Source organism: Palaemon carinicauda, chromosome 1, assembly GCF_036898095.1.
Source record: "Palaemon carinicauda isolate YSFRI2023 chromosome 1, ASM3689809v2, whole genome shotgun sequence".
Taxonomy (NCBI): Eukaryota; Metazoa; Arthropoda; class Malacostraca; order Decapoda; family Palaemonidae; genus Palaemon; species Palaemon carinicauda.
Genome location: NC_090725.1, coordinates 2,981,004 through 3,008,766, shown reverse-complemented (window position 1 = coordinate 3,008,766; position 27,763 = coordinate 2,981,004). Strand labels below are relative to the sequence as shown.

The window sequence follows — 27,763 nt, the reverse complement described above, 5'->3', positions numbered from 1 at the left end:
TGATTCAAATGTTCTATGCCATAAGTAGCTAAGATTCAATGTAAACTGTTTAATTTCTTTTACTACATTGTACACAATAAACACCACCTTCCCATTTACTACCAGCATACCTGAATAATAATTGGCAATTTTTCATAATGAAAACTTTTCTAACAAACTTAATTTAAATCCAACTTCAGTTACTATACAAATGAATGACAATCATTCTTTAGAATAGTAACTTTATCAATAGACACTAAAACTCACTTGAAGAAGAGTTATTAGATAACCCATGCAGAGATCATCCATCTGCTTGTCATCAAATATTCTCTGACGGAGAGAATGAATGAGAAGGGTAGTGGCAAACTGGAGACACTGTGGCCGAGTAAGAGCTAGTACATGTAAATGACGTCTAGCAGGTAATGCTGAAACACACAGATCGGAAGCTAGTCCGCCAACACCTGCCACCCACCCTGGTAACTGATTAACCACTTCTAATACTGCTTCAGCAGCACTCTGTAATATAAAATATTTTGCATAAATGGCATACTTTATTCTAATCGTTTGTTATAAATTTTGAAAAAAATTATAAGAACAATAAAAATCAATCAAAAAGTAATCAAATAAGTGATAATCCCAAAACAAACATTACTACTGAAACTTTCAGTTCTTAGCTCTTTTATTATACAACTTTAAACACCAGTTAAAATGTTTAATGCTTCTGGACTAGTGCTATGGCAGCTACAAAAGTTATTAAAAAAAATTTAGCCTTGCCAAAAACTAGTACAGGTCTTTCAAGACCTTTAACAATAAGCTTAAGTCAACAACAGGCCAATACAAAACCTCCAATATCATTTGCTTTACCTGAGATATATGAAATCCTAACTTTGATAAGCCATGCTTAAATGCTGATTATCATATGCCTAGACCATAATATTTACAAATCCAAGTTAAAAAGTCTGGTTTATCCTAAATTTTGCCATGATACAATATATCAGCATTATGAAGCTTCATCTGTGGTGGATGACGGGGGAGGGTGGGCTGTGGCACCCTAGCAGTACCAGCTGAACTCGGTTGAGTCCCTTGTTAGGCTGGGAGGAACGTAGAGAGTAGAGGTCCCCTTTTTTGTTTTTGTTTCATTTGTTGATGTCGGCTACCCCCCAAAATTGGGGGAAGTGCCTTGGTATATGTATGTATGTATGTACAATATATAATACACATTGCCATTCAAAATACTTTATTAAAATACCACTAATACTGTACATGTGTGCAGATAATTTTGAAATAATGTTCATGGGTAGAAATTATTCAAAGTTTTACAAATTGCCTTAAATTTTTATTGGGTTAAATGACCCGAAACTATAAGAGGGCTGTACTATAGTGGATGAAGGTGCCCTGAATTTAAGTGGATATTTTTTACATCACTACCTTGACCCAGCTATTAAGTAAAAGGATGGAAAAATTCTAAACATCCCTTTTGACAGGCAATGTTAATTTCATTTGATATTTGTTTTAAGTAGAGGCTGCACATATAACCCATATTTCACTTAAAGAAGTTTTCCCAAAAGTTAGCCGTCTGAAAATGGGATACAGTACTGTATTGTTGTTTCTTAATTTTCTATAATAATCATTTATTCATTGGTGCCATCCATAACATTTACTAGAGAAAATGGAGAAAATAAGAGTATCCCAGTTTTAGACATTTTGATTGCTAGACAAACAGATATATTAAAATTTTCCATTCATAGAAAGCCTACCAATACCTTTTCATATATAGATTTCTATTCAAGCCACTCTAAATTTATACACTTTCTCTTTTCCTCTATGTACCTTAGGCCACTTAAAATATGCAACCATGAGTACAAAGAGGATAAATTACTAAATTTGAAGAAATTGCCACTAATCTCTACTATCCCAAATATCTTTAAGAAAACTGCGTAAATAGAGCTAAGAAAACATTTCATAGTGTCCAGTTAGAGAAAAAGGAAGCAATGGATAATATACAGTACTTTGTTTGCCATATCATGATTATATTTAGATAGCATACCTCTTTTAAAAAAAAAATATAAGATATAAAGGTACTTTAAATATATTTGTACTTTAAAAAAATATGTTGATAAAGAATACCGTATTTCACCATGTTAAGGGCGAAATTTTACGACCAGTTTTGGATGAAAAATCTCAGAGCTCGCCTATTACATGAGAGATACTTTAGAATTATGAAAATATTTATTTTCTCAACCTCTGTTGTGTTGTTGGGGTATTCTAATTGCATATGGTTCATTAATAAGTTAGTAGTTTGGAAAGATTGACTTAAAATCATATAATATACTCATTTTAATTGTGGTATGTAGTTCTATGTTAGAGTAAAATAGGAATATTTACTGGTAATTTCATCTTTATTTATTTATAGTACTGTACTCTGACTATGTTGCGTGAATCTTTTGTTAGGCTAGCCTAATTGTCCGAAACCTAGAATTTTCTATAATTGTACCGGTAATTAATTTTTTCTACTTACATAGTAGATAGGAAGGATTGACTTAACAAAGTATAATATGTTCAGTAGAGTATAATCATACACTGTAGTTGTGTGTTAAGTAAAATAAAAATAAGATTTAATTTTTTTTCTTACAATACTTCTGTCATCAAAAACTTGTTTCAGACAATTAGGAATGTTTACATTATTTTCTCAAGAATAGTGGTAGTGGCTGTGGTGGTTGCCCGACAACTCAAAATTTTAAGGTTACCGGTATTCAATATGGTATACAGGAAAACAATGATGCAAATAAGTTTAAACAAAAGAAAAATCTTTATTCAATAAACTTGAAATTCACGGCTGTTGGTAGGTAAGCAGCAGCTGCTGTAAAAAGATGGCTGTTTGCCATTCAAGGGCTGTAGCAATCGGGTATAAGTAGTAGCAAATTTGCCAAACAACTACTGCAAGTTATCAAGAAAGATAATTGTACATAGCAGTTTGGAAGAATTGACTTAGAATCATATACTGTATGTTTATTACAATTATATAGTCGTATGTAAAGGTATTTTTAAAAAAAATATCTAATCTTATCTTTATTGCAAAGACATGTTTTCATAATTGCAAAATATTGAGTGAGAGATGAGAATAGAAGGAAGAAGGTTAGGAATGACGAAATGTAAACATTGAATGAATAACGTACACTGTCTTCAAACTCATAAATTGTTTTATTTTATTACTTTCTTAAACAGAAATGCACCTTATTTTATAAACTAAAAGCTTAAATATATTACAATAGCAACAATAAAGATTATATGTGTGGTAAGATTTATAATAAAAGTGTAGTAGCATTAGGCTAGCCTTGAAATTGCCGTTTGCCCATTACATGGAGGTTATGATAAAACCGCTATTTCTAAAGGAAATTTTGGGGTTCGCCCTTGACACGGTAATATATGGTAGCTATGAAATTGATAATCCATATGATATATAGTACAGTATTCCTTGTTAAGAATGTGACCTGTTTCATGTTGGCCAATCATCTAAAAGCATTTCTGTTAGAATAAAACATAAAATAGCCATCTCTATGGGATCCATTAATAATTCCTTGACCTCCCACTGGCTAGGATTAAGTCGTAGAATTGGTTAGTTAGAGACGAGTACAATAGTCCATGTTGATGACTATAACCCAAAATATATTGTGGAATCCTTCTTAATTGCCTGTACCAAAGGTCACTATTTAAAAATAAGCCTTGGTCTATATCTTGTTAAACCTGAATTACCCACTTTTCTAAAATCTGACTTATCTGCAATCATCAATAAACTGACAGCTGGGGGGGGGGGTTCCATTTTCCTGTATAAATACGATATCTTTATATATTTATTCTCATTGTGAATTGTCACTAAAATGAAATTACTAACTTCCATAAAGTCTTCACTTACACACACACACACACACACATATATATATATATATATATATATATATATATATATATATATATATATATATATATATACATCCGTATACCAAGGCACTTCCCCCAATTTTGGGGGGTAGCCGACACCAACAATGAAACAAAACAAAAAGGGGACCTCTACTCTCTATGTTCCTTCAGCCTAATCAGGGACTCAACCGAGTTCAGCTGGTACTGCTAGGGTGCCACAGCCCAACCTCCCACATTTCCACCACAGATGAAGCTTCATAATGCTGACTCCCCTACTGCTGCTACCTCCGCGGTCATCTAAGGCACCGGAGGAAGCAGCAGGGCCTACTGGAACTGCGTCACAATCGCTCGCCATTCATTCCTATTTCTAGCACGCTCCCTTGCCTCTCTCACATCTATCCTCCTATCACCCAGAGCTTTCTTCACACCATCCATCTACCCAAACCTTGGCCTTCCTCTTGTACTTCTCCCATCAACTCTTGCATTCATCACCTTCTTTAGCAGACAACCATTTTCCATTCTCTCAACATGGCCGAACCACCTCAACACATTCATATCCACTCTAGCCGCTAACTCATTTCTTACACCCGTTCTCTCCCTCACCACTTCGTTCCTAACCCTATCTACTCGAGATACACCAGCCATACTCCTCAGACACTTCATCTCAAACAAATTCAATTTCTGTCTCTCCATCACTTTCATTCCCCACGACTCCGATCCATACATCACAGTTGGTACAATCACTTTCTCATATAGAACTCTCTTTACATTCATGCCTAACCCTCTATTTTTTACTACTCCCTTAACTGCCCCCAACACTTTGCAACCTTCATTCACTCTTTGACGTACATCTGCTTCCACTCCACCATTTGCTGCAACAATAGACCCCAAGTACTTAAACTGATCCACCTCCTCAAGTAACTCTCCATTCAACATGACATTCAACCTTGCACCACCTTCCCTTCTCGTACATCTTATAACCTTACTCTTACCCACATTAACTCTCAACTTCCTTCTCTCCCACACCTTTCCAAATTCTGTCACTAGTCGGTCAAGCTTCTCTTCTGTGTCTGCTACCAGTACAGTATCATTCGCAAACAACAACTGATTTACCTCCCATTCATGTTCATTCTCGTCTACCAGTTTTAATCCTCGTCCAAGCACTCGAGCATTCACCTCTCTCACCACTCCATCAACATACAAGTTAAACAACCACGGCAACATCACACATCCCTGTCTCAGCCCCACTCTCACCGGAAACCAATCACTCACTTCATTTCCTATTCTAACACATGCTTTACTACCTTTGTATAAACTTTTCACTGCTTGCAACAACCTTCCACCAACTCCATATAACCTCATCACATTCCACATTGCTTCCCTATCAACTCTATCATATGCTTTCTCCAGATCCATAAACGCAACATACACCTCCTTACCTTTTGCTAAATATTTCTCGCATATCTGCCTAACTGTAAAAATCTGATTCATACAACCCCTACCTCTTCTAAAACCACCCTGTACTTCCAAGATTGCATTCTCTGTTTTATCCTTAATCCTATTAATCAATACTCTACCATACACTTTTCCAACTACATATATATATATATATATATATATATATATATATATATATATATATATATATATATATATATATATATATATATATATATATACAGTACATATATATTTATACTGTGAATGTATTTTTGTTCGTGGGTACCAATTTTTGTTGTTTTATAAAAAAATGTTGGTTCGTGAATTCATACATTCGTGGATTTCTGTTTTGAAACTTTTACCTTTTTGGTTATTAGTTGAACCCCAATTATGATAAAAGTATTCATTTGCAATGTATTGCTTTAATTCATTTATTAAAAATTATAATAATCAACACTAATTAAGGGATTACTTATAGCTACAAATGTTATAATGTCGCCACCAAAAACGAAAATTACAGAACTACCCAAGTTCTTCTAATATAGCATCCCAAGCTAAAACATTACTCAAAATCTTTTGTTGTTACTCAGTGTTAATTAACAGCCTTTAAATAGAGACTAAATTGTTAGTAGGCATATCATAGAAATATATCGAAAAAAAAAATAAATAAATAAACTGTAGAAATCTCTGAAAATTACAAAACCTACAAAAGAAAAAAATGACAAATTCGGAGATAATTTGTATTTTTCCTAACCATACAAACCTTAGCTATTTACAAAGGGTATTACTTTTATCGTAGCTGAAATGGTGAGCCATTAGAATTTAACGAGAGTGTATTACCCCCGCGCTAGTTAGCGGGGGGGGTAGGGGAGTGGTAGCTAGCTACCCCTCCTCCCCCTCACACACAGGTGAATACTCACTTTCACTTAGAGGTAGGACTTGTCTTGGGGGACAGGGCTGGCGGGCAAATATGTGTAAATAGCTAAGGTTTGTATGGTTAGGAAAAATACAAATTATCTCCGAATTTGTCATTTGTTCCGTAACCGAAATACAAACCACGCTATTTACAAAGGGTGACTTATCCCTTAGGAAGGATGGAAAGTCCCCAGCCATACTGGCTTTGGCTTTACCCGCGGACTCAGAATCCGAGGGAGTCGCACTCGAGAAAAGGAGTCTCTGCACCTCACAAGTTCCTTGCTCCGCAAGGAACCATGTGGCCTACATAAGCTTGTGTGTGAAGGAAGAAGTGTGACCCGTCCTAGGCAGTTGACCTGGAGTTCCAGAAGGAACTCTGGGTTAGGACGTTCCCAATACCACCTCGTCAGGGTATGGGAGACGCGACAGTATTGACTCAATACTCGGAACACAAGGAAGCATGGTTTACCTGCAGAGGTTCGAGGTCAGCTATGCAGAGACCAGGATGCTGCTTCCCCGTAGAGGGGATGATGAAGAAAGAAGTAAGGGCCGGACATACTTCTTTCGTTCATGCAGACTAAAACCTGATAACAATGCCCTCAACCTTCTGCTACCTGTCCAAAAAGGAGCCTGAGGTTAGACCAGCTGTTGTGTAGCCACCACAGAGCGATAGAAAACGTATCGAGACTCCTGTGGGTCACGCCCTGCAGGAAGCGGGCTGCGAAGGTCATCAGACGCTTCCAGACTCCAGCTTGTAGCACCTGCGTCACAGAGTAGTATTACTCGAAGGCGAGGGACGTTGCGATGTATCCAACATCGTGCTGTAGGGCGACGTGACGGGGGAGGGTCTGAAGACAGGTCGAGATGAATGTCCTTGAGTCCGGGCTGAAGAGGTATACTGGTGACTCTCCCCCCATGTCCTCCTTGTGTTCCCAAATCGGCTGCAACTGAGGACAAACTGCAGCTGTTCCCAGCGCTAACCTCTCGATTCCTTACTGGCAAGAAAGAGAAGGTCTTGGGACATCAGACACAGAATGGAGACTCGAAATCTTGAATGAATCGGACCGAAGGGCCGGGACCCTCAGATTCTGAGTCTAGCCAACAACTCAGGAGCGAGCCTGAATGTTGCCTTCCCCTCTTCCTTAGAAAGGGGGGAATAGTAAGAGACCAAGAAGATTGCTTACACACTGGCCGTGGCCAGAGTGAGCAGAAGACCCAAGGCGGAATACAATCCGAGGCCTGTCGTAAAAGGGTCTTGAGAAAATCTCTTAAAGGACTAAAAGTCCGAGCCATGCTCCAAGTTGGAGGTCTTCCTCCGACTAGGGCAGGGACGATCGTAGCTTCGCATGAGCGAGGATAGATCCAGCGGGCAGGAAAAAGTTATTCCTTTAAGCCTGAAGGTCAGGGAAAGGCTGAGCGACAGGCTTCATTGCCGGGAGCGGAAAGGAGTTTCCTCCCGCCGAAAGGCAATAAGACCGTTATTGCTGGAGAAGAGGCCTCAAGGGAAGAGGTATATCTCCCATGGCACCAACCACCTTAGACTCTTCACTTTGCCTGGGAGACCCCTGTGGATGACTATCGCAGATGACGCGACCTCCGTACCGCGACTGTAGCGGGTTGTCTCTTCTAGAGGAGGAAGCGTAGTGTCTCCAGGCATGAAGCCGAAGAGACGCCCCGGTTCGGGAGAGATGTCGCAGTGTGGTTGCTTGAGTAGTCTGCGCCGTGGGAGAAGCTCTCCCGGCAGTTCCGTCAGGGGAAGCAGAGGGTCCAGAAACCGTTCTGCGCATAGTCCCAGTGGAGCTCTCCCATTGAAAGGTTGACAGACAACCTGGTCTTGTTGAGACCCATTGTCCGCAGACAAAAAGGAGGGAAGACGCAGGCGTCGAAGTTGTCCCACCATCACCGGAATGCATCTTGCCAGAGTCTCGGGGTCTGAGACTGGGGGGAAGACTAGCGGAAGCTTGAGGTTCCAACCTGTCGCGATCAGGTCCCCCAGACCAGCACTTGCTGGTTACCCAAGGTCAAAGACCCCTGGGTACACTCTCTCTATGAGGCTCTGCTCGGATAGTCTGAGAGAAACATTCCCCTGCCTGGAATGAGAGAGCCGATGGTGGTATTGAGAGAATCTCAATCATCCCGGTATCTCTACTGCAAGATGTGAAGGTGTGAAAATGCGTCCCCTGCTGGTTAGAATGAAGTCGACGCGCAACGGGGCGACTCGGCAGGAGCTGTAGGATCTGAAGAGGGGCCAGACTAAGGCCCCTAAGCCTGCCTGAATGATGGAGAGGTATCCTTCAGGTCTTGACCATAGGCCTGGACCGGAACATGCCCCCCCCCCCTTTTCTTTGACGAGTCCGAGAACCGCATCAAGAATGTGGGGAAAGGACGAGAATATCCACTACCATCAAGAGGCTCCATAGGTCAACACTCATTGCAGGTCTAATAGTTCCGCTGGTCCCATAGGGCCAGGGAGTCCGGTTAAACATTGCCTGAAGCCACCGGAACTTGGATCGCCCCACATGGAACTTATCCTGAGGCGACCGTTCGGACTATAGACGGGTCAATGAGGAAAGAAGAACTAGGAAACGTTCCAAGGTAGGGCTGAAAGCTCTGCTTGACTGAGAACAGGTACTGCGACTCTCCTCAGTCTTGCCACAGTCAACCGAAAGGAAGGCTCGGAGGATGTGGTAACAGAATCTGGCGTCCCCAGGTGGTCACCCATCCAAGTACCGATGTTGCTTAACCTCGCTGGACGGACGAGAAGCGGGGTTCCCAATGTGGTAAGGCGGTTGACTCAATATCATGGCCAGATACTCCAGATGTTGAGGCAGAGGAAGAGAAGGCTCCAAGCAAAATACCATGAGCCCACACTCATGGTAAGCATCCGGAAGCTTGTCCCGGCGCTGAAGAAGGTCGAAACCCGAGCCTACCGGAGTTGACCAGCCCTCCAAACAGCAGAGGAGGCGGAAGCCTGCACCTGAGCGGCCAAGAGGAAGGCAGGGAGAGTTCTTGGGGGAAACAAACCTGCTATGCCACGGCGGGATAGCCACACTGCATCATAAGCAGGAATACTTGCAGTCTAGGCTGAATTCGACGAGCACCCTAGAAGATGGATGGAATGGAAACTGAAAGTACCCGTCCTTCCGATCCAAGGTTTAAGGAGTCCTGTCGCCTCGTTACCAGTCTGATCGATTCTGCTTGTCTACGCTGGCCGAAGTTTGTTCGACAAACTTGATCAGGGCTGAGAGGTCGACTATGGACATCCCCTCTCAGATCCTTCCTTACAAGAAAGGATCGACTGAGGGGGCCGGGGGTGAAGCCGTCGATGATCCTAAGGAAGACCTTCGCCTAAGGTATGGATCATTCTGCCCAACAGGGCAACTCTGCTGACGCTATGGCATAGAGGTTCAGAGACACTGAATTCGCTGACAGAGACGGCAGGCGCGATATCCTTGGCTACTCACAGAGATTGTGCGGGAATGGGCATCGGGAAGCTGTCATTCGGATGAGTAACCTTAAGCATCCTCCCAGCGAAAAACCTGCAATCCTAGAGTTCGTGAACTCCTTTTAGGACTATGCCCCCCCGGGGGAGTCTCCCGTGCCATCTGTTCCTGACAGGAGGAAACTGCAATTGGACACCTTGTCCCAGTTGTCGTAGCCGATAACTTAGGCCGACGTGGTTGAAAGAAAAGGGCGCTGGAGCCCTGCAGAGTCTGGAAGAAAGCGCCTTGGAGGAGTGAAACCGGAAGTCGATTTACTCCGCACAGCAGCTGTCTAAGTCTCTGTCCTTGGGCACAAACAAACTCTTCTTAAGGATGGAAGGGTGTCTGAGGTCGTCGACCTCCACAGATGAGACACCCGAAGGAAGCCCTCAGTCAGCGCGTCCAGATGGTACAACATCGAGCTTGTCCGCAGGTTAGATACTTAACGACGAAAGGCCAAGGTGCCTGAGCTCGAGAGGAGGAAAGTACTCTTGATCTTCCTGTAGCTTCCTTGAACCAAACCTCGGGCCGTAACCGAGGAGGGAAAGAACCTGGTAAGCTCCCAGAGGAAGAGGTAAGCAGTCACCCCTTGTCCGATGGAGAAATCTCGAACGGAAAGCCCCCCCGCCAAAAATCCTTCCAGGGAATGACGGGGAAGGGCTAACCCAGGTTCAGGAATAGAGGAGTGTTGCTCAGATCTCCCTTAAGTTTCTCCTATTCTTGCAAGTGCCATGCTCTGTGTTTACGGGGTGAGGCAGTGTTCTGGAAATACGCTCCAGAAGAACTCGCCAGGCTGGTCATGCTGCGAAAACCCCATTGGGAATCGTGGTCGCAATTGCCTTGGAGCTCGCACGACGGGAATTCCTGGTGGTCGGCGAGCGATAACCCATAGACGAGCAATGGATACTGCAAGAAATAAGCCGACATATGTGCGAAGAAACACTGTAGGTTCGCGCGACGGAACACCATCCGTCTGCGCGATAGAAAAAACCGTTGGTTCGCGCGTGGGCGAACATTGGAGAGCATGAGCGTAGACGTGCAGGCACGTGGGCGTGTGGGCGCGCAGGCGAGTGGTCGCGCGGTTGCACGGGCGAGCGGTCGCGCAGTTGCACGGGCGAGCGGTCGCGCGGTTGCACGGGCGAGCGGTCGCGCGGTTGCACGGGCGAGCGGTCGCGCGGTTGCACGGGCGAGCGGTCGCGCGTTTGCACGGGCGAGCGGTCGCGCGGTTGCACGGGCGAGCGGTCGTGAGGGTGGGCAGGTGGATGAGAGCGAGTCTGAGGCGGCGAACGCAAGCGTTAGCGCGATGGCGAGGAAACGCGCTGCCGCGCGGGCGAGGAGGACCGCTGGCGATATGGATCAACAAGCGATCGGTGGTGAGCTGGTGAGCGCTAACGCGTAGGTTGGCGAAGGCGCGTTGTGTTATGCCGACGCGATGGTCGAGCAGTATGCGCAGGTGAGCGATCGTGCGTTGGCGAGCAGTATGCGAAGGTGAGCGATCGCGAGCAGTGATCAGCATGCGCCGAGTCACGCGATGGAGATCAGTATGCGCAGGGTCGCGTGATGGTGATCAGCATGCCAGGGTCGCGCGATGGCGATCAGCATGCGCAGGTTGGCGGTCGCGCGATGGCGAACAGCATCTGCAGGTGGGCGATCGCGTGATGGCGAACAGCATACGCAGTTGAGGGTCGCGCGATGGTGATCAGCATGCGAAGGGTTGAGCGATGGTGATCAGCATCCGCAGGTGTGCGGTCGCGCGATGGCGATCAGCATCCGCAGTTGAGGGTCGTGCGATGGCGATCAGCATCCGCAGTTGAGGGTCGCGCGATGGCGATCAGCATCCGCAGGTGAGGGTCGCGCGATGGCGATCAGCATCCGCAGGTGAGGGTCGCGCGATGGCGATCAGCATCCGCAGTTGAGGGTCGAGCGATGGCGATCAGCATCCGCAGTTGAGGGTCGCGCGATGGCGATCAGCATCCGCAGTTGAGGGTCGCGCGATGGCGATCAGCATCCGCAGTTGAGGGTCGCGCGATGGCGATCAGCATCCGCAGTTGAGGGTCGCGCGATGGCGATCAGCATCCGCAGTCGAGGGTCGCGCGATGGCGATCAGCATCCGCAGTTGAGGGTCGCGCGATGGCGATCAGCATGCGCAGGTGAGCTAGTAGCTGGCGAACCATGTTCCTTCAGAAGTGTTGGAGAACGTTGGCGTGCCGGCTGTAACACACGTGGGCGATCCGGAGATCGCTGGCGAGCTGATGATCGCTGGCGGGCTGATGATCGCTGACGAGCTGATGATCGCTGGCGAGCTAATGATCGCTGGCGAGCTGATGATCGCTGACGAGCTGATGATTGCTGACGAGCAGAAGGCTACGCGTGGAAGCCTGCGCAAAGAAGAAGAGTCCTTGACCCCGACCTGAACCGAAGTTCTAGATCGCGAGGGCGAATGTGGGCGCACAGGGCGCGTAACAGGAACCAACAGGAACCGCAGGGAAGACCATCTTGAAAGCGCTGACGAACAGGAGAGCGCTGATGAGCAGAAGGGCGCGCAGGGAAACCCTGACACGCAAGGGAAGAACCCCCGTGGGGGCAACCCTTTGCCCCGAAGGAATCGTTGTCCGCCGGGAGACTGATGTCCGTCGGAAGACCGCTGTCCGTCGGGAAGACCGTTGTCCGTCGGGAAGACCGTTGCCCATCGGAAGACGAGATCAGACTGCTGTCCATCTGCACCAAGGCGGAAGATCGAGAAAAGGGAGTTGTAGGCTGCAAACGGAGATCCAAAAAGGCGCCTCAAGCACCCTTATAGGGAGATGAGAGGCCCTTACGACGAGGCGGACGGTGGGCCTTACGGCGAGGGAGGCCAACAGCAACAGCAACAGAAGAAACCTCCGAAGAGGAGTCTCTATGAGTGTACTCTCTCGCGAACGAAAGAGAAACACTTCGTGGAAGAGACTGGTCAGCCAGTGACCTAAAAGGAGCAATCCTCCGAAGAGGAGCTCCTGCAGTTGCCCAGCCCCTTGAGCGAAACTGCAGGTGCGACCGCTCAGCACCAAGAGCATAGTCGCACGAAAAAAAGGCAAGAGAAGAACCCCCTAAAAGGGGAAAAACTCAAGCCTGGACAGGAAAAACTTCCCTCGGAAGGAAAGTTATCCGCCCAAGGAGGCAAGCCTCCTGAGTGTTCTAAAATGAACTGGAGAGCTGTCCGTCGTCACGGGAGTACTACCAGTAGAAGGAGACACGCCCCTGACGAAAATACAAGGGGGGAGGCAGCAACAGCCGAATCCCCAGGACTCAACCACACAGCTCACACCGTTGCTATATTACAGAAACGAACTAGATCGGTAACTGTAAAAAAAAAAAAAAAAAAAAATAATATTAGTACACATTCATTCCCCCGGGAAGGCTCCGAAGAGGAATCCCGAGGGAAAGGAACAAGAATTACACAACAGGCACATGCCCTCACAACCACTTACACTCACGGAAGGAGAGCTGTAACCAAAACAGAATTATAACAATTATAATTATGTAACTATGTAATTATGTAATTTAAAAATGAATGAACACTAAAGAAAGAACGAAAACCCCGAAAGGAATCGTTCTACAAGCTGAAAAACAAAAAACAACTACAATTAGATTCATAACTAATTGAGACAAACGTACGGCGTAGCAACCCCCCCCCACACGGAAAGGAAGCTAGGCTACAAGGGCGTAGTAACACGTAGTAAAAGGGTGAACGACCTCAGGAGAGAGAGAGAGAGAAAGACATAAGTCAAACTCGATCGCCACCCATAAAAATACGCCGTGGTGGCCTAACTGCCGAGGCCTCCACGTAGATATCGGACACTACACACACACATCTGAAAAGGAAACTTACTTATTTCTATACTCAAATATATATACAAACATGAAAACATGTTTACATATATATTGAGTAAAAGAAAAGTAAGCGATTAAGTAAAGACAAAACAGACAATGGCTGCCAAGCGAGGACCAAGACTGAGACGTCTGTTACAGTCCGAGCCAAAAGTGAAAGTGAGTATTCACCTGTGTGTGAGGGGGAGGAGGGGTAGCTAGCTACCACTCCCCTACCCCCCCGCTAACTAGCGCGGGGGTAATACACCCTCGTTAAGTTCTAATGGCTCGCCATTTCAGCTACGCTGAAAGTAATACCCCTTGTAAATAGCGTGGTTTGTATTTCGGTTACGGAACAAATAATTATTATAGTGCACACCAAAATAAAACATATTCACAATAACAAATAAAAATAATTAGTAATCCACAATGGTTTAGAAAATGTAGGTAACCAACACAAATCGAATGTGTCAAAGTTCAATACTAAAATCTGACAGTGTATAAAAATTTTCGTTGGATTTGTAAATTCGTGGATTTGCCCACCCACGAAGACCACGAAAATTGGTACACCACGAACAAAAATACGTTCACAGTGTATATATATATATATATATATATATATATATATATATATATATATATATATATATATATGTATATATATACGGTATATATATATACTGTATATATATATATATATATATATATATATATATATATATATATGTATATGTATATGTATATATATATATATATATATATATATATATATATATATATATATATATATATATATATATATATATATATATATACACACACACATATATATATATATATATATATATATATATATATATATATATATATATATATATATACACACACACATATATATATATATATATATATATATATATATATATACACACACACATATATATATATATATATATATATATATATATATATATATATATATATACACACACACATATATATATATATATATATATATATATATACACACACACATATATATATATATATATATATATATATATATACACACACACATATATATATATATATATATATATATACTGTATATATATATATGTGTGTGTGTGTATATGTATATACATCTATATCTATTTATTTATGAAAAGAGGTAAATAGGTAGAACACACCCTAATAATTGACTTATAATAAAGAGAGGAGATTTCCTGGCAGTAAAACTCGCTAAACTTTACACAAAATGTTGGCAAGAATTTTATCATTATTCTAATTCATAAAAGACCTGAAAAATTACCTTCAAATAAGTTTACTTACAGTGATATATATAATATTTACAAAGATCATATTAGGCCAAAAATAAAGACAGCTAAACTTTAATCAACCAAGAGAACAGGCACAATTCAGAAGCAGGTATTCAACAACAGACCATGTCTATAGGTGGTAGGTTGGCCAGGGCACCAGCCACCCATGTGAGATACTACCACTAGCAAGTTATGGGGTCCTTTGACGGGAAGACAGTACTACATTGGGTCCTTCTCTTTGGTTACGGTTCATTTTCCCTTTGCTTACACATACATCAAATAGTCTGGCCTATTCTTTACAGATTCTCCTCTGTCCTCAAATGCCTGACAACACTGAGATTACCAAACAATTTTTCTTTACCCAAGGGGTTAACTACTGCACTGTAATTGTCAGTGGCCACTTTCCTCTTGGTAAGGGTAGAAAAGACTCATTAGCTATGGTAAGCAGCTCTTCTAGGAGAAGGACACTCCAAAATTAAACCATTGTTCTCTAGTCTTCGGTAGTGCCATAGCCTCTTGCTTTGTAAAATGTTTATATTTTATATAGAAAATGTTTATTTTAATGTTGTCACTGTTGTTAAAATATTTTATTTTTCCTTGTTTCCTTTCCTCAAAAGGCTATTTTCCATGTTGGGGCCCCTGGGCGTACAGCATCCTGCTTTTCCAACCAGGGTTGTAGCTTAGCAAGTAATAATAATAATAATAATAATAATGATAATAATAATAATTAACGAGCTCATGAAAAACTCAACAGAGTATGAATAATAATAATAATTAACCAGCTGATTAAAAACTCAACAGAGTATGAGAAAGCTTTTGATTCTGACAAATTTTTTGCAGTAATGAAAGTCCTTCCAAGACAAAGAACAGATGAATCTTATTTTAGAAGATGAAGATATATATCTAAGCGAAGTACAGCAATCTTGAAACTACATAAAGATAGTAAGAAAATTCCAATGGTGAAAGGAGTTAGACAAGGCGACCCCAAAATGATTTATTCATTGACGTTCAGAAATGCAATCGACAGAGCCCTGGAAGTTTATAAAACCTCCTTAAACAGAAAAAAAGGCAGCGCCATCAACTGCCTATTCTAATTTCCTCACCCGTAAGAAAAAAGAAGACGCGGGTAGTACTTGCCCAGAAGAAATGTAAGTTACACTTGACGATGACAAAGAGGATACTGCACCTTTGGAAGAGTTGTAATGCTTTTCGTTGCTGTGCAGTACATTATTATCATCTACATCACCTACATTGTTCAGTACATTACAGCTAATCCTCATTATCATCAATCAAGTTTTACTACCTTCACTGGTGTGTATTCAAAATTTAATTTATTCTTTAATGCATCAGGATGTGTCTATAGTAAGAGTAAGTTTGGATTTAAACAGTTTTTAATAGTGGTTTATAAGTGTGTAGGCAGAATTTATACATACATACATATACCAAGGCACTTCCCCAATTTTGGGGGGTAGCCAACATCAAAAATGAAACAAAAACAAAAAGGGGGACCTCTACTCTCTACGTTCCTCCCAGCCTAACAAGGGACTCAACCGAGTTCAGCTGGTACTGCTAGGGTGCCACAGCCCACCCTCCCACATTATCCACCACAGATGAAGCTTCATAATGGGGAATCCCCTACTGCTGCTACCTCCGCGGTCATCTAAGGCACCGGAGGCAGCAGCAGGGCCTACCGGAACTGCGTCACAATCACTCGCCATTCATTCCTATTTCTAGCACGCTCTCTTGCCTCTCTCACATCTATCCTCCTATCACCCAGAGCTTCCTTCACTCCATCCATCCACCCAAACCTTGGCCTTCCTCTTGTACTTCTCCCATCAACTCTTGCATTCATGACGTTCTTTAGCAGACAGCCATTTTCCATTCTCTGAACATGGCCAAACCACCTCAACATATTCATATCCACTCTAGCTGCTAACTCATTTCTTACACCCGTTCTCACTCTCACCACTTCGTTCCTAACCCTATCTACTCAAGATACACCAGCCATACTCCTTAGACACTTCATCTCAAAACACATTCAATTTCTGTCTCTCCGTCACTTTCATTCCCCACAACTCCGATCCACACATCACAGATGGTACAATCACTTTCTCATATAGAACTCTCTTTACATTCATGCCCAACCCTCTATTTTTTACTGCTCCCTTAACTGCTCCCAACACTTTGCAACCTTCATTCACTCTTTGACGTACATCTGCTTCCACTCCACCATTTGCTGCAACAACAGACCCTAAGTACTTAAACTGATCCACCTCCTCAAGTAACTCTCCATTCAACATGACATTCAACCTTGCACCACCTTCCCTTCTCGTACATCTCATAACCTTACTCTTACCCACATTAACTCTCAACTTCCTTCTCTCACACACTTCCAAATTCTGTCACTAATCGGCCAAGCTTCTCTTCTGTGTCTGCAACCAGTACAGTATCATCCGCAAACAACAACTGATTTACCTACCATTCATGGTCATTCTTGTCTACCAGTTTTAATCCTCGTCCAAGCACTCGAGCATTCACCTCTCTCACCACTCCATCAACATACAAGTTAAACAACCACGGCGACATCACACATCCCTGTTTCAGCCCCACTCTCACCGGAAACCAATTGCTCACTTCATTTCCTATTCTAACACATGCTTTACTACCTTTGTAGAAACTTTTCACTGCTTGCAACAACCTTCCACCAACTCCATATAACCTCATCACATTCCACATTGCTTCCCTATCAACTCTATCATACGCTTTCTCCAGATCCATAAACGCAACATACAGCTCCTTACCTTTTGCTAAATATTTCTCGCATATCTGCCTTACTGTAAAAATCTGATTCATACAACCCCTACCTCTTCTAAAACCACCCTGTATTTCTAAGATTGCATTCTCTGTTTTATCCTTGATCCTATTAATCATTACTCTACCATACAATTTTCCAACTCCATCAACATACAAGTTAAACAACCACGGCGACATCACACATCCCTGTTTCAGCCCCACTCTCACCGGAAACCAATTGCTCACTTCATTTCCTATTCTAACACATGCTTTACTACCTTTGTAGAAACTTTTCACTGCTTGCAACAACCTTCCACCAACTCCATATAACCTCATCACATTCCACATTGCTTCCCTATCAACTCTATCATACGCTTTCTCCAGATCCATAAACGCAACATACAGCTCCTTACCTTTTGCTAAATATTTCTCGCATATCTGCCTTACTGTAAAAATCTGATTCATACAACCCCTACCTCTTCTAAAACCACCCTGTATTTCTAAGATTGCATTCTCTGTTTTATCCTTGATCCTATTAATCATTACTCTACCATACAATTTTCCAACTACGCTTAACAAACTAATACTTCTTGAATTACAACACTCATGCACATCTCCCTTACCCTTATATAGTGGTACAATACATGCACAAACCCAATCTACTGGTACCATTGACAACACAAAACACATATTAAACAATCTCACCAACCATTCAAGCAGTCACACCCTCTTCCTTCAACATCTCAGCTCTCACACCATCCATACCAGATGCTTTTCCTACTCTTGTTTCATCTAGTGCTCTCCTCACTTCATCTATTGTAATCTCTCTCTCTCATTCTCATCTCCCATCACTGGCACCTCAACACCTGCAACAGCAATTATATCTGCCTCCCTATTATCCTCAACATTCAGTAAACTTTCAAAATATTCCGCCCATCTTTTCCTTGCCTCCTCTCCTTTTAACAACCTTCCATTTCCATCTTTCACTGTCTCTTCAATTCTTGAGCCAGCCTTCCTTACTCTCTTCACTTCTTTCCAAAACTTCTTATTCTCTTCATATGAATGACCCAATCCCTGACCCCACCTCAGGTCAGCTGCCCTCTTTGCCTCACGTACCTTGCGCTATACTTCCACATTTTTCTCTCTATATTTTTCATACTTCTCTATACTATTACTCTGCAGCCATTCTTCAAAAGCCCTCTTTTTCTCTTCCACTTTTACCTTCACTCCTTCATTCCACCATTCACTGCCCTTCCTCATGCTGCCTCCAACAACCTTCTTGCCACACACATCACTTACAATCCCAACAAAATTTTCTTTTACTAACTTCCACTCCCCCTCTAAATTGCCAGTTTCTCTTACTTTCACTTCGTCATATGTCATTTTCAACCTTTCCTGATATTTACTTTTTCCCCCGGTTTTATTAGCTCTTTAACCCTCACTAGCTCACTTTTACATCCTCCTACTCTATTCCCCCACTCTTTTGCTACAACTAATTTTCCTTCCACCAAAAAATGATCAGACATACCGTTAGCCATACCCCTAAACACGTGCACATCTTTCAATCTTCCAAACATTCTTTTAGTTATCAACACATAATCCATTAATGCCCTTTCTACTACTCTTCCATTTGCCACTCTTACCCATGTATATGACAAATTCAAAGATAATTTGTATTTTTCCTAACCATACAAACCTTAGCTATTTACAAAGGGTTTTACTTTTAGCGCAGCTGAAATGACGAGCCAATAGTTTTTAACGAGGGTTAATTATCCCCGCGCTAGTTAGCGGGGGGTGGGGAAGAGTAGCTTGCTACCCCTCCCCCCTCCACACACCGGTGACTTGCTTCACTTCACTTAGAGGTAGGACTTGACTTGGGGGTCAGGGATGGCGGGCACATATGTGTAAATAGCTAAGGTTTGTATGGTTAGGAAAAATACAAATTATCTTCGAATTTGTCATTTGTTCCGTAACCGAAATACAAACCACGCTATTTACAAAGGGTGACTTACCCCTTAGGAAGGGTGGAAAGTCCCCAGCCTTACTGACTTCGGCTTGCCCGGGGGCTCGATCCCTTAGTGAGCAGCACTAGAGAGAGGGAGCCCCTGTACCTCACAGGTTCCTAGCATCGCTAGGAACGAGTGGCCTACATAAGTAGTGTGAGGAGGAGAGTGTGACTCGTCCTATGAAGTTGACCTTGAGACCTTCAGATAGGAATTCTAGGATAGGACGTTCCCCATACCACCTCGTCAGGGTATGGGAGATGCAACAGTATTAAGCTTAATACTAGGAGCACAAAGAAGCATGGGTTACCTGCAGAGGTCGAGGTCAGCTATGCGAGGACCAGGATGCTGCTTCCCCAAGAGAGGGGAGAATGAAGAAAGAAGTAAGGGTCAGACATACTCTTTCATTCACACAGACTAAGACCGGGTAACAACGCCCTCAACCTACTGCTACTTGTCCAAAAAGGAGCCTGAGGTTAGACCAGCTGTTGTGCAGCCACCACAGGGCCGATAGAGAACGTATCGAGGCTCCTGTGGGTCACGTCTTGCAGGTAGTGGGCTGTGAAGGTCGTTTGACGCTTCCAGACCCCAGCTTGAAGTACCTGCGTCACAGAGAAGTTTCTCTTGAAGGCCAGGGATGTAGCAATACCCCTGACATCGTGGGCCCGAGGGCGACGTGACGGAGGAGGGTCAGGATTCAGGTCATGGTGGATAACCCTTCGAATCCAAGCAGAGATGGTGTTCCTGGTGACCCTCCTCTTTGTCCTGCCTGTGCTCACAAACAAAGCTCGCACATGAGGACGGACTGCAGCCGTTCTCTTCAAGTAGTACCTCAGACACCTCACTGGGCATAGTAGCAGCTGGTCTGGGTCGTTTGTTACAGAACGGAGACTCGTGATCCTGAAAGAGTCGAACCGAGGATCCGGCACTCCAGGATTCTGAGTCTTGGCCACAAACTCAGGGACGAACCTGAACGTTACCTCCCCCCATCCCCTTGAATGGGCGATGTCGTACGAGAGACCATGAAGTTCACTAACTCGCTTGGCCGAGGCCAAGGCGAGTAGGAAAGCCGTCTTCCAAGACAGGTGGCGATCGGAGGCCTGGCGTAATGGCTCGAAGGGAGGTCTCTTGAGAGACCTGAGGACTCGAACCACGTTCCAAGGAGGGGGTCTCACTTCCGACTGGGGGCAGGTAAGCTCATAGCTACGTATGAGTAAAGAGAGTTCTAGCGATGAAGAAATATCCACGCCCTTCAATCTGAAGGCCAAGCTTAAGGCTGAGCGATAGCCTTTCACTGCCGAGACAGAAAGGCGCATTTCTTCTCGCAGATACACAAGGAAGTCCGCTATTGCTGGAATAGTGGCATCGAGTGGAGAGATACCCCTTCCACGACACCAACCACAAAAGACTCTCCACTTCGCTTGGTAGACTCCCTCAGAGGACCTTCGCAGGTGCCGAGACATTCTCTCCGCAACCTGTTGCGAAAAGCCTCTCTCCGCGAGGAGACGCTGGATAGTCTCCAGGCGTGAAGCCGAAGCGAGGCTACGGCCCTGTGAGGGACACCGGAGTGGGGTTGTCTGAGAAGCTCGTGTTGTGGAGGAAGCTCCCTTGGGAGTTCCCTCAGGAGTTGCAGAAGGTCCGGAAACCATTCCGCGTGATGCCATAGTGGAGCTACTAGAGTCATGGAACAGTTGACCGATAGTCTGGTCCTGTTGAGCACCCCTCTCATCAGACAGAATGGTGGGAAGGCGTACACGTCGATGTTGTCCCACCGTTGCTGGAAAGCATCTTGCCAGAGTGCCTTGGGGTCCGGGACTGGTGAGCAGTACAGGGGCAGCTTGAAGTTCAAGGCTGTCGCGAACAAGTCCACCGTCGGGGAACCCCACAAAGTCAGGACTTTGTTGGCTATCTGAGGATCCAAAGACCACTCGGTACTCACTATCTGCGAAGCCCTGCTCAGACTGTCGGCGCACATTCCTCTTGCCAGGAATGAAGCGAGCTGATAGTGTTATCGAGTGGGTTTCGGTCCACCTCAGAGTCTCTACTGCAAGATGGGATAGCTGTTGCGAAAAAGTGCCTCCCTGCTTGTTGATATAAGCCACTACCGTGGTGTTGTCGCTCATCACCACCACGGAGTGACCCGCCAGGAACCGTTGGAACTGTTGAAGGGCCAGAAAGACGGCCTTCAATTCTAGCAGGTTGATGTGTAGGCACTTTTCTGATTCTGACCAAAGGCCTGAGGCCCTCTGGTTCAGAACGTGCGCCCCCCACCCTTCTTTTGACGCGTCCGAAAACAGAGTCAATTCCGGGAGGAGGACGAGAAGACTCACTCCCTTTCGCAGGTTCTCGTCGGCCAGCCACCACCGCAAGTCCGTCTGTTCCAGAGACCCCATTGGGATCAGAGTGTCCGGGGAATCGGATCCTTGATTCCACTGGGACTTGAGCCGCCATTGAAGGGATCTCATCCTGAGGCGGCTGTTTGGAACCAGACGGGCCAGGGAGGATAGGTGGCCCAAGAGACGCAACCACGATTGGGCGGGGAGTTCTTTTCGCCTGAGGAAAGGTTCCGCCACCCTCCTCAGCCTTGCTATCCGGTCGTCTGATGGAAAGGCTTTGTGGAGATTGGTGTCTATTAGCATGCCTAGATAAACCAGTCGTTGGGACGGCTGCAGAGAGGACTTCTCGAGGTTTACCACGATCCCCAGATCCTGGCAAAGATCTAGAAGCCTGTCTCGGTGTCGAAGAAGGGTCGACTCCGAGTCTGCTAGGATCAGCCAATCGTCTAGGTAACGAAGGAGACGAATGCCGTTCCTGTGCGCCCAAGTCGAAATCAGGGTGAACACTCTGGTGAACACCTGAGGAGCTGTGGAGAGACCGAAACACAGCACCTTGAACTGGTAGATCTTGTTGTCTAGGCAGAATCTCAGGTACTTCCTGGAAGACGGATGGATTGGGATCTGGAAGTACGCATCCTTTAGATCCAGTGTACACATGAAGTCTTGTGGTCTCACCGCAAGTCTGACCGTGTCTGCTGTCTCCATGCTGAACCGGGTTTGTTTGACAAACCTGTTCAGAGCCGAGAGATCGATGACGGGTCTCCAGCCTCCAGTAGCCTTCTTTACAAGAAAGAGTCGACTGAAGAAGCCTGGAGAGCCGTCCACGACCTCCTGGAGAGCACCCTTCTCGAACATGGTCTCGACTTCGGCCTGAAGGGCCAGCCCCTTTGCCGATCCCATGGCATAGGAGCTCAACGACACTGGATTCGCTGTCAGGGGAGGTTGAGATGACGTGAACGGGACGCGATAACCTTGGCCGATCACTGAGACCGTCCAAGCATCGGCCCCGAGATGTTGCCACCTGCGGACGCAACGCTGAAGGCATCCCCCCACAGGTGGACACGCAGGGGGACTGCCACCCCTAGGGCTTGCGGCCGCGGCCGCCACCCCTAGAAGTCTTGCCTCCCCTGGAGGACTTACCGCCCCTCTTGACCTTGGCTGGAAAGGGCTGGGGCTTAGACACCACTTTCTTAGCTGCCGGTGCCAGTTTGGGAGCCTTACGAGGCTGTTGCTGCTGTTGTGGCGGGGCTGGAGGCTTATAGGGCCGAGTTGTAAGGGCCCTGTGGAGGAGGGAGTCCGTGCTGGATTTCCTCCACCTCTCAGCCGTTCGCTCCAAGTCTTGAGGCTCAAACAGGCTCTCCCCCAGGAGGGAGGCATGTCGGAGCCTACACACATCTACGGCGGGGACCTTCGGATGGAATCTCTCAGACACAGCATCGCGACGCTTCAACACCGAGTTGGCCCACAGGGTGGTAACCTGGTGCACCAAAAACTCGATGGAGCGGGTGCCCGAGAGCAAGAAGGTCTCTAGGGCCTTCCTATTGGTCTCCTTGGACAAGTCCTCCGATCGCAATAGGATGCCCAGAGATCCTAACCAGAAGTCCAGCCACGAAGTGGCCTGCATGGCACACTTAGCGACCTTCTCGTGGTTAAGGATCTCTGCCGCCGAGAACGACACCTGCCGGGCAGAGAGTTTCTCCAAGGGAACTCCCTTCGCCAGCTCCTCCACAGAGTGATGGAGAGGAAGAGCGAGGTTGTGCTCACCCAGGATCTCGAAATACCTCCTCTGCTGAAGGCAAGGAGGAGGGATGAGTTTGTTCCCGGCAGTGGAACGACTGGAGGAGGCAAGAAGTGCGAGCTGAGCATTGGCCCTAGCTCTGGCACTCTTCAGCCCCCGAGACCAGGGCAGAGCTGCACTGGTCTTAGGGGCCTTCCGAACGTCAAACACTTCATCCAGAATCGTGTCTTTGCCTTCACGGGGGGGGATGACTGGATCCGTAAGACTGTTAAGTTGCCTTATCAGGCTTAGGACCTGCCAAAAGGCATGTTCGGACTCTTGCCGTTCTCCTCCCTGCGGGCTGGCAGCTAAGTCTCCTGCCCCAGGAATCTCTTCCTGGGGTGATACGTGGACATTCCCCTGGGTAGTCATGGGTTCCTGTCGAATCCTTGCAGAGGATTTAGGGATGGTCTTGGAATCCTTGGGTTCCCTCCTAGGAGGGATACAGGATCCCAACAACGAGGTTCGAGGGGCCCCTTCCTCACGAGACGATTCTCCTGCCTGAAGCGAAGTCTCCCCCCCTGGTGCCGAGGGGAAGACTACCGCCCCACTGGACTCACCTGAGGACGGAAAGGCCTCGTCCACGGGAGAAGGAGAGAGTACTCGTGCAGGAGAGGGGACTCTCGAGACCGACCTCTTGGGAACCAACTTCGCCCTGGGGGAAGTCACCACGAAGTCCACTCCTCTCTTTCTCTTCAGCGTAGGAGAGACAGCCGCTGGTTTGTTACCCTGGCCGGCGAGTGCTGGTTTCATAACCCTCACTAACGCCCGTGCCAGCGGACCAAACCAAGTCTGCTGCTCAAAGGACACAGTCCGAAATCCTCGCTAAGGTGAAAGGGATCGGGCGATCCTTTGGAGTGGACACGACAGTACCTGCCTGAAAAGAAGGTGGGGAAGAATGCTGTACTGACCTGTCTTCGTCCTGCAATACCAACCTGTGCTTGGATGGAGGTGATCCCGAGTGCCGTCTAGGAGCACGCGTCCCTGCTGCTACCACCGGCTGTGGAATTCGCCGCGAACTATGGTCGCGCGAGGGTGAACGGTCGCGCAAAGGCGAATGGTTGCGCGGGTGATCGCGCGGGCGCGCAGGCAAGCGATCGCGCGGGCGAGCGATCGCGCGGGCGCGCAGGCGAGTGGGCGTGAGGGTGGGCAGGTAAATGAACACGTGTCCGAGGCGACGAACGCAAGCGATGGCGCGACGGCGAGGGATCGTGCTGCCGCGTAGGTGAAGAAGATCGCTGGCGATAATGACCGCGTGATGGTAAGCGATGGCGAGCAGCATGTGTAGGTGAATGATCGCGTGATAGGGTGCGATGGTGATCAGCATCCGCAAGAGGGCGGTCGTTCAGGGTTGTGCGACGAGGAGCAGCATGCGTAAGCGGGCGATCGTGCAGGGTTGTGCGATGGCGAGCAGCATGCGCAGGTGAATGATCGCGTGAAAGGGTGCGATGGTGATCAGCATCCGCAGGAGGGCGATCGTTCAGGGTTGTGCGATGAGGAGCAGCATGCGTAAGCGGGCGATCGTGCAGGGTTGTGCGATGGCGAGCAGCATGCGCAGGTGAATGATCGCGTGAAAGGGTGCGATGGTGATCAGCATCCGCAGGAGGGCGATCGTTCAGGGTTGTGCGATGAGGAGCAGCATGCGTAAGCGGGCGATCGTGCAGGGTTGTGCGATGGCGAGCAGCATGCGCAGGTGAATGATCGCGTGAAAGGGTGCGATGGCGAGCAGCATGCGCAGGTGAATGATCGCGTGAAAGGGTGCGATGGTGATCAGCATCCGCAGGAGGGCGATCGTTCAGGGTAGTGCGATGAGGAGCAGCATGCGTAAGCGGGCGATCATGCAGGGTCGTGCGATGGCGGGCAGCATGTGTAGGTGATCGCTGGCGAACTGGTGATCGCTGGCGAGCTGGTGATCGCTGGCGAGCTGGTGATTGCTGGCGAGCTGGTGATCGCTGGCGAGCAGAAGGTCGACGCGTGTCCTGTGAGAGGACAGATGGTGCGGCGCGTTCACGAGCAGGAACGGGAAGATCGCTGGCGCGTTGGCGAACATGTGTTTCTGACACACGCGCAGCACGATGTTGCGTAGCCACAGGACCAGGTGGATGGTGAGCAGGGAGTTCAGCAGGAACTAAAGGGTGGTCAGAGATCGCAGGGCGATGGTCCTCAAATGAGAGCTGACGCTCGGAAGAGAGCTGACGAGCAGGAGAGCGCTGGCGAGGGGGGCGAACATCAGGAGAGAGCCGACGAGCAGGTGAGCGTCGGCGAGCAGGAGATCGCTGGCGAGCAGGAGAGCGCTTGTGCGCTGGCCCTGCTCGCGTAAGGGAAGAATCCCTTAGCCCCGAAGGGACCGTTGCCAGTCGGGTGACGAGTTCTCCAGAAGGCGAAGATCCGGCAGGAGATGGTGAGCGGTCTGCAGAGAGGTTCAAGGAGGGCGGAGCAGTCGGTTGAGGCTGACGAGGAGAGTCCCCCCCGGAGGACGAAGACCCAAAAAGGCGCCTCTTAGTCCCCCTGTAAGGGGAAGGGAGGCCCTTGTGGCGTAGAGGGCGGTGAGCCTTACGGCGGAGGCGGCCTCGGGGGAGATCGTCGGGACCATCGGTCCTCCGAAGGGGAGTCTCCGTCAAAACACTTCCCTCAGAAGGAAGCTGGGCAGCAGTCGAGACCGAAGGACTCACTTCCCCCTTCGAAGGATGCACGGAGGGAGGAAGAGAGCCTAGAGCACCATCACCAGCAACAGCACCTGCGTCGGAAGGCCCAGCCACGTCGGAGGCCTCTGTCACCACGACGTCGACAATAGACAGAGGGTCTACCTCCGCTACCACCGGCGACTGTTTAACAGCGGCCCCCAACGAGACAAGGTCAATAAGAGCGACCCTGGAGGGCAAGCCCTTAAGCCCCAGGGACGACCAAATCTGTAAAAGATCATCACTGGATAAGGCATTATTATCAATAACCTCCCCCGGAGGAGGAGGGGGAACCACCTCGCTATGGGAGGCGACGCCCTCTCCCCCCACCGAAGGTAGGGAAACAGAACAAGGGCCTGCGCTCCCACTCGGACGACTCTCCTTAGGAGGCGGACGAGGGGGAGCTTCGGAGGAGGTTTGGGCGGCGGAAGAAGAGTCCCGAGAACCTTCCTCCTTCAAGGCTAACCCCGGAGGAGAACGGTCTCTCTTGGACTTCTTCTTACGCCGACGGCCAAACCTCTCCCACTGGGAGGCAGACCACTCCCTGCACTCACGGCACATGTTATCCTGGTCGCACCGTCGGCCCCGACATTGAGGGCAGAGGGTGTGAGGATCCGTAATCACGTCCGACATGAAAGTCCCACAAGGACGGCTGGCAACTCCAGGGCATGTCCGCATATTAAATAAAAGAAAATAACTGAAGGTCAACTTCCAACCAATCACACAAGCTGAAAAGAAAAAGAAGAAAATTAAAGGCTGTCACGAAGGCGATGAACAGACACGTCTGATCACCGCCGAGCCAAAAGTGAAGTGAAGCAAGTCACCGGTGTGTGGAGGGGGGAGGGGTAGCAAGCTACCCTTCCCCACCCCCCGCTAACTAGCGCGGGGGTAATTAACCCTCGTTAAAAACTATTGGCTCGTCATTTCAGCTGCGCTAAAAGTAAAACCCTTTGTAAATAGCGTGGTTTGTATTTCGGTTACGGAACAAACTTATTTTTATCTTTCTTTTTGAAAAAGCTATTACTTATCACCATCTCTTGCTCAACACACATACTGTATCTACCAGTCTCTCACCACTCTCATTTTCACCTGGTACGCCATACTTCCCAATGACACCTTCTACCTCTCCAGCGCCCACTCTAGCATTTAAGTCACCCATGACAACTACATAATTACTTCTACCCAGTCCTTCTACACACCTAGTTAATTCATTCCAGAACTCATTCCGCTCTTCTTCACTTTTCTCACTACCTGGCCCATAAGCACTGACAAAC

At 46.8% G+C, this 27,763-nt stretch overlaps 1 protein-coding gene across 1 annotated transcript in view; it reads right to left on the bottom strand.

The window, feature by feature from the left end:
- IntS10 (integrator complex subunit 10) overlaps positions 1-27,763 on the bottom strand; it is a 124,804-nt gene that overhangs the window by 7,433 nt on the left and 89,608 nt on the right. Inside the window, exon 11 of the mRNA XM_068379564.1 lies at positions 247-495. Within this exon, the coding sequence (XP_068235665.1) occupies positions 247-495 (249 nt within the window). The remainder of the gene's footprint in view (positions 1-246; positions 496-27,763) is intronic.